At 42.0% G+C, this 7,936-nt stretch overlaps 1 protein-coding gene across 1 annotated transcript; it reads left to right on the top strand.

The window, feature by feature from the left end:
- Window positions 1-616: 616 nt before the first annotated feature.
- On the top strand, window positions 617-6,573 carry cdr2b (cerebellar degeneration-related protein 2b). The gene is made up of 6 exons (XM_060938914.1): window positions 617-645; window positions 763-844; window positions 1,447-1,559; window positions 3,350-3,498; window positions 3,905-4,021; window positions 5,223-6,573. The coding sequence occupies exons 2-6, from the start codon at window positions 763-765 to the stop codon at window positions 5,977-5,979; spliced, it is 1,218 nt and encodes a 405-aa protein (XP_060794897.1). The 5' UTR covers window positions 617-645; the 3' UTR covers window positions 5,980-6,573.
- The last annotated feature ends 1,363 nt before the right edge of the window (window positions 6,574-7,936 follow it).

Raw genomic sequence — 7,936 nt, 5'->3', positions numbered from 1 at the left:
CTCATTGTGTTTAATGAGAGGACTGGGTTTGTGTGCCACACTGCAGCTTGTCAAAGTCAGGAGATGTAGTCAAAAGTGCACTTTGATTTGATGCATCCAACAGCACTGAATACTGCATCTTGCAAATAAGTGCAATCAAATGGTTGGGTTCGTCACATTGCACACATTGCATTGGGCATAACATTTTCTTGAACTTAAAGCCCATTTTACATAACAGCAACTTCTTCATTTCTTGTGATTATGCAGTACAGCTTTACACAGTACGTTTTTGCTGAAGATGGCCAAAAACAAATCCTTTGGCTTGATTTGGGCTTTAGTGAAGATCAAATTTTGTTTCACATCTTGTTTCACTATAGTCACACCTGACTTACTGTACATTGTTGGAGGGTTTGTTTTACACGTGATGCATACATCACCAAATTAAAATGACATGCTGGATTGTGCCTGTACTCTGTACTCCTTTCAGGTTCACACATAATTAGACTGGTGATAAACTTGGCACGGATTGCGTCACAGCATTATCAGAGGTACAGAGAGCATGCCACGTTGAGCTCCTCCTTCCTGCCCTCCTGAGAGAGAGAGAGAGAGAGAGAGAGAGAGAGAGAGAGAGAATCCAATGTTCAGTGTTGCGTGAACATACTCAGAGTAAGTAAATGAACATCATAGAGCAAGCAGAGGATTTGTGCAAATAGAAATAGAAAGTACACTACTGTAGCACTTTGCTTTAATATAACACACGTTTTTGTGCTTTTCTGAGTGAAGATGCTTCCAGACATGATTGCAGAGGAAGAATTCGAGATTAAAGAGGAGGAACAGTGGTATGACCACCGAGATCTGGAACATGGTAAAACAGCTTGTATTTTACACCCAATTACTATTATTAGAAAGAAAATAATGCAGGCTTTCTATAACAGGAGAGTAAGTGGCATCCACTGGCCATTTTTTATTTATAATAGCCTAAGTATTAAAGGTAATGTTATTTAGTCTTCCTGCTTCATTTTTGAAGACACATTATTTTTATGCACTGAGAGAACAATATGTTTGAACAAAACTGTAGATATCTGTGACAGGAACAAAGTTTTCTTTCCATGGCAGTTCACACAACTGACAGATTGCACCACATCCTGTGACAAATCCATTTTCACAACTCGTGAAAGAGACTTGAGAGGAAGGTGCACTGATGACAGGTCATTAGATAAATGGAGAGATAAATGGAGAAACTAAATCACTGAATTACCAAGTGACTTGAAAATAAGTCTGAAGATGTTTCACAAAATACTAAAGTACTTAAGCTGCTGATCCAATCTTCTTGTCACCACAGCAGCATTTGATGTGAAGTGATTGCACCCCATTTAATTTACAGACTTGTTGCAATAATGGCCTTGTTTCAGCTCAACAGAAAAACGCTCTTGTTTGTTTTGTATGACACTCTCTTTCTGTGCACAGATCTTCATTTGGCCGCTGAGCTAGGCAAAACCCTCCTGGAGAGGAATCATGAATTGGAAGAAGGTCTCCAGCAGATGTATACTACAAACCAAGAGCAGCTACAGGAAATCGAGGTACTGACAAAGGGCCATTAAGCATCATGAATATTTCCGAGTCCTTGTTGTTTACCCTCTTGTAAGTGGCTTCTATTTGCATTGCACATTTGTTAAGTTATTATTATTAATTTGCTTTAAACCAAAGCAACTTTAAGTGACTACAATACAAGCACATGGCTAAGCAGTTGAGGGTTAAGTGGCACCTCAACAGTCCTGAGGTTTGAACCTAAAACCGATTTAGCTTTTGATCTCTAACACAGAACCTTACTTACCAGCTGAAGTTACCTTAACCAAGCATTCCTTAAAGTTTTTTTTTTTTTAAATTAATGTTTGTCTACACAATTCCATGGTATTTGACTACACTTTAAGCATTTTCTTAAGATTTATTTTTTAAAAAAGACAACAGGAAAGCGTTCAATCTATCATCTAGAGATTACAAGTTTGAATTTTGACAATGCCACAACCATTTGCGGTCAGAACCCAAGAGAGCAAAATTGGTGATGCTCAGTGGATGGGAGGTCTGGTATACTCCCTCTCTCCTGTCAATCACAGCGACACTAGCCAATCATGGGCTTCTGTGAGCTTACAGTATGTATGTGTAAGAGGGCAGACAGCTCTTTCCTCTAAGTGTATTATGCTTGCCTGTGATGCAGCATGAGCAGTAGTTCGAAAAAACTTGGTTGGCTGGATTCATTGTCTCAGAGTAAGCACATGTTAGTCTCCACCCTCTCCAGTTGGTAGTTGTTGTAAGATGGGGAGAGCTGGTTGTTGGGTGGGAACTGGCAGATGACCAAATTCCAGAGAAAATGGGGGAAAAACCTTGAATTCATTCTATATAAGTTCCAAACACTGAACTAGAAGAAGAAGCCTTTATTTGTCACATGCACACTCAAGCACAGTGAAATTCATCCTCTGCATTTAACCCATCTGAAGCAGTGAACACACATATGCGCACACAAACCCAGAGCAGTGGGCATCCATACTACAGCACCCAGGGAGCAGTTAGGGGTTAGGTACCTTGCTCAAGGGCACTTCAGCCCAAGGCCATCCCATGTTAACCTAACTGCATGTCTTTGAACTGTGGGGGAAACCGGAGCACCCAAAGGAAACCCACACAGATACGGGAAGAACATGCAAACTACACATAGAAAGGTCCCCCGTCGGCCACTGGGCTCGAACCCAGAACCTTCTTGTGATGAGGCAACAGTGCTAACCACTACACCACCGTGCCACCAACTACCAAGCCAATGATAAAAAGAAATACATAACTTGAGGGACCTTTCAAGGACTGAGTCTGTTGTAATCAACCGATGATTTTGCAGAGTGATTGATTAGTATGAGTTTCTGAATAATTGGACCTGCTGTTAACTTGAACATTGTTTAATGAGCTCAACCTTTGTTTCTGCGTGATTCTTTGAAGCTATGGTGTCTTAGGTTTGAACCATTTCAGTGCCTTTGTTATTGATAAGGTGTAAACTTTAACAGTGTGTTGTTGTTTTTTTAAGTACTAGGAGGCTTAATGAGGCCAATCTTTGTTTCTGAGATATGGAAAGTAAGGTGCATAAAAGACTCAGATAGGGTGTTTGTTGAGTAACCACATTTATTTCATTCTTCTGTGCGACTGTACTGTGTTCTGTGTACTGTACTGATAAGAGTAACAATCGTTAATTGAGGTCTGGTACATTGCATATGTACACACCATCACTGATAATAGTACCACTGGACCCTACAGATCATGTGTATTTTAAGTTATTGAGAACCTACACACCTGCAAGATTCTTCAAATAAGATGTTTTGCTTTTTTTTAGCATCTATCTAAGCAGGTGGAAATGCTCAGGTCAGTGAATGATCAGCATACTAAAGTCTATGAGCAACTAGATGCAACTGCACAAGACTTGGAACAGAGCAACCAAAGACTCGCCCTGGAAAACCGCTCAGCCCAGCTTAAGATCGAGGGGTAAAGCAGACCTTTTTTTGCATAATTCACATTGAAGCACATATACATTAAACGGAAAGAGTATATAAACTTATATATAACATTTTCTTGCATACCATGAAGTTCTTCATCTTTAGCAACTGCTTTATCCTGGAGCCCATCATGGGAACAGTGGGCTCGAGGTGGGAACACACACACACTTGAGGTATACTTACCAGCATGTTTTTGCAAGGTGGGAGGAATCCAGAGACTCTGGAGGAAACCTGCAAACACATGGGTTTCCTCCAAAACTCCACACAGTAACCTGAGTTTAAGATTGAACCCCAGCGCTGTGAGGCAACAAACTACCCAGTGAACTACCATACTGCCTGTATGTAACATGAAGTGTGAGTTAACATTTTAAACAGGACCTTGTTCTTCTATGCAGGCTTACGGAGACCATAACCATGCTGCAGGGTCAGGTGGAAGAGCTGCAGAGGGAGATTGAGAAGGTGACACCAGATCTTCTGGAGCCAGTGAAGTCAGACATTAGCCAATCAGACAAGTAAATATCTCATCTCATCTCATCTCATCATCTCTAGCCGCTTTATCCTGTTCTACAGGGTCGCAGACAAGCTGGAGCCTATCCCAGCTGACTACGGGCGAAAGGCGGGGTACACCCTGGACAAGTCGCCAGGTCATCACAGGGCTGACACATAGACAACCATTCACACCTACGGTCAATTTAGAGTCACCAGTTAACCTAACCTGCATGTCTTTGGACTGTGGGGGAAACCGGAGCACCCGGAGGAAACCCACGCGGGCACGGGGAGAACATGCAAACTCCACACAGAAAGGCCCTCGCCGGCCACGGGGCTCGAACCCGGACCTTCTTGCTGTGAGGCGACAGCGCTAACCACTACACCACCGTGCCGCCCAAGTAAATATCTTAAAATAATAATTTACTGGAACAAATTTAATATGCATTGTATGCACAAGCCTGTGAATGGTGTCTTGCTAATCTACTTGAGACAAACATGCAAACCATTAGTGTGAAAAAATATTTAGTTTCTTCAGGGTTTACAAATGACAAATAACAAAGACAGATGTTATTTTCCTTTTTGATAGATCTAATTAATCAAAAATAAATTTGTTTAGTTGTATTAACACTTTGTCATTCTTTAGCAAGCAGTCCCTATTATCCAGTTCTATTTTGCATTAAAGGTGACGTATGATACCCCTTTTCCACAAGTTGGCACAGTTTCCTGAGGTCTTAATGAAATGTCTGTGACATGTTTTGGTCAAAATCTCACAGGGATAAAGCATTACAGCTCCCTTCTCACCCTGTCTGAACAGCCCTGTACAAAACGGCTGATTTGAGGAACGGCCTGTTCTTTTAAGTAATAATGAGCCACTGCTCACCCCACTCCCTCTTTGGCTGGCCAATCAAGTAGCACTTTCTTCATGAATATTCATTCACAAAGGCAGTTCTCAGCCTATGGGTGAAGATACTCAGATGAGGGTAATGCTAATTAACTCCCCTTGTGACATAGAAAGGGGAGCCAAATCCGATCGGTTTGTTGAAGCACGTTTTCTGCAATAGGCAGCCGAAAATAAACTGACTGCATTGTCTTATTTCAGACTTTGTAGGTTGGTAGGCTCCAGATGCCAAAATGTATACGCATAAGCAATGAAAAAGTGAGTTTTCCAGAATATGTCCCCTTTAATTTCTTCATTAGTCTGATACGTAGCTCTGTGTTTTTCAGGTTTCCACCCAATGAGCACTCCTTATCTCATCATAGCGCTTCCTCCTCTCTAGAGGAAGATGAGTGGAAAGAGCACACAGCCCTTTTGAACTCAGTGCACTCACTGGAGGCCCAGCTGAATTCAGAGCGAACCCTAAGAGAGACTGCCGAGCAGGAGGCCGAGGTTCTGGCCCGAGAGATCAGTGAGCTGGAGCAACGTGTGACTCTGTTGGAAGGCTATAAGGCTCGTCTGGCTGAGGTGGAGGCTGAAGTTGAGGAACTACAGCAGCTGTTGCGTTCCGATTCAACCTCATGCATGCTTCCAGGCACTCCGTTCTTCCCTTTAGAGGAGGAAGCGAGTGAGATGTGGGAGACAAGGCAAGTTCCAAAGCTCTGCAACAGCGAGAGGCAACTGCTGAAAGCTGGCAGACAGGATGAGGACCTGAGAAACGAAGAACACACTGATGCCTATAGGGGGCATTTAGAGATAGTGAAAAGCCATGGTATGTCATTGCTAAATGAGGTAGACGCTCAGTACAGTGCCTTACAGAGGAAATATAATGCGCTTCTGAGCCGCTGTGAAGATGGGTCGCAGTCACAGTGCGACAAAGCAGTGCAGACAGCCACATCCAATCAGTACTTGATGCTAAATCCAGTCAAACAGACACGTTCTCAGCTCCCTGAATACAAAATGCTCTTCAATGAGATTTTCACTTACATCCAAAATAGCAAAAAGGACTTAGAGATGAACAGGGTCAAGTCAATTAAAAACAGTTAAATACTGTGCATTTTCTATGTTCAACTTCCAAGGACTTTTAGATTAGTCGTCCACAGGAATTGCCAAATCTCCCAGTAGGCATCAGGTATAAAAAGGCAGTAGGAGACTGTCTGAATTAACTGCAATCACAAAGGAATAAGGATATTTAAAGCACAGCCAACCTAGAGCTTCAGATCTCACGTTTTATTGCAGATATAGACCTAACTGAAAAATATTATCTCCCTTCGAGTCTTGCTGTACATGACAATGAGTGATCTTTTGTAATTTTTTTTTTTGCATTATTTTTTACGCATTATTATATGCATCTCTGATGCTTTAGTGGTGCTGCCACAAAGAAAGTTGATAGGAAAAGAGCTGCACTTTGATTCAGAATTTAAGAAATCCTTTATCTAACTTGTCCACGTCTCAGAGGTCACAACAGCTCTACCCGAGACTCGTATATCAGCAACGGTCAGTATTTAATCAATGTATCAGGTTTATAGAAATACATGTGGAGTATGCCCTGATATCTCTCTCACACACACAATCTTCTTCTTCCACAGACAATGTGAAACTAGTACAAGAAACCTAACAATTATTAAATCTTTGAATTTTTGTCTTTTTCTGTGTACTTCCTGCTCTAATTTAGGATCTTTTCATACTTCTAGTTATACCCTGAAATCCATGGCTCAAAAGCACTACAAAGTTACCATAACAATTAGTAGGTACACCGATCAGCCATAACATTATGACTACTGATCTGTCAAGAGGTGGGAAATATTAGGCAGCAAGACAACAGTCAGTTCTTGAAGTTGATGTATTGGAAGCAGGAAAAATGGGCAAGTGTAAAGATCTGAGTGATTTTGACAAGGGCCAAATTGTGCTGGCTAGATGACTGGGTCTGAGCATTTCCAAAATGGCATATCTTGTGGGGTGTTCCCGGTACGTAGTGGTTAGTATCTACTAAAAGACCGCTGTTGGTAGGTACTAACCACTGCATACTGGGAACACCCTGCAGGATGTGCTGAGGAAGGACAACCAATAACATTATATGGCTAAAAGTAGGTGGACACCTGCTCATCCCATTTAAAAATCATGGGCAGTAGTATGGATTTGCCATCCCCCCCCCCCCCCCAAAAAAAAAAAAATTTGTGGCTATAAGAGCCTCCCCTCTTTTGGGAAAGCTTTCAACAAGACTGCAGGAATGCTCAGGTCAAGATTGTGGGAATTTGTGTCCTTTCATTCATTTGTGAGCTCAGGCATTGATATTGGGCAAGGAGGCCTGGCTCACAACTTACTTTCCAATTCATCCCAAAGGTGTTCATTAGGGTTGAGGTCAGGGTTCTGTGCAGGCCACTGGAGTTCCTCCACATAAAAATCATGTCTTTATGGATCTCACTTTGTGCACAGGGGCATTGTCATGCTAGAAGACGAAGGGGCCTTCCCCAAACTTTTGCCACAGAGGTAGATGCATATAACTGTATAAAATTTTGTACATTTGTGCTGGACTGTAGCAGGAACTTTAGCTTCACTGAAACTAAGGGGTCCAAACCCAGATTCAACCATCAGACTGCCAGAAGTTCATCATCAGTCCAGAGAATGTTTTCACTGCACCATGTGGCACCATGCTTTACACTGCTCCAGCCAACGCTTGTCATTGAGAAATGAACACTATTCTTCCTAAAGATATTCCCCTCAGTTGGTGTTTGGATAATGGAGAAATGCTAGAACAGGACACTCCAAAATCTACCACACATGTTTAGTTGGGATGAGATCTGATGACCAAAGAATATGATTTACATTATTCTCATCATCGAACCATTTAGTGAGGCTTCATGCACTAGTGATGGGGCTATCCTGGACAAAGGGACCACTCCCATAAGGATAGCAATGTTTCAATCATCAGATAAAGTTGATCAGTCAAAAGATCTTCATAGTGACATGTAATGTCTTCTGTCAGAGGGGACCAACTTTAGCC

The sequence above is a fragment of the Neoarius graeffei genome, chromosome 14 (assembly GCF_027579695.1).
Source record: "Neoarius graeffei isolate fNeoGra1 chromosome 14, fNeoGra1.pri, whole genome shotgun sequence".
Classification (NCBI taxonomy): Eukaryota; Metazoa; Chordata; class Actinopteri; order Siluriformes; family Ariidae; genus Neoarius; species Neoarius graeffei.
Note: the sequence above shows the minus strand (reverse complement) of the source record. Positions and strands in the feature narration are given on the sequence as shown.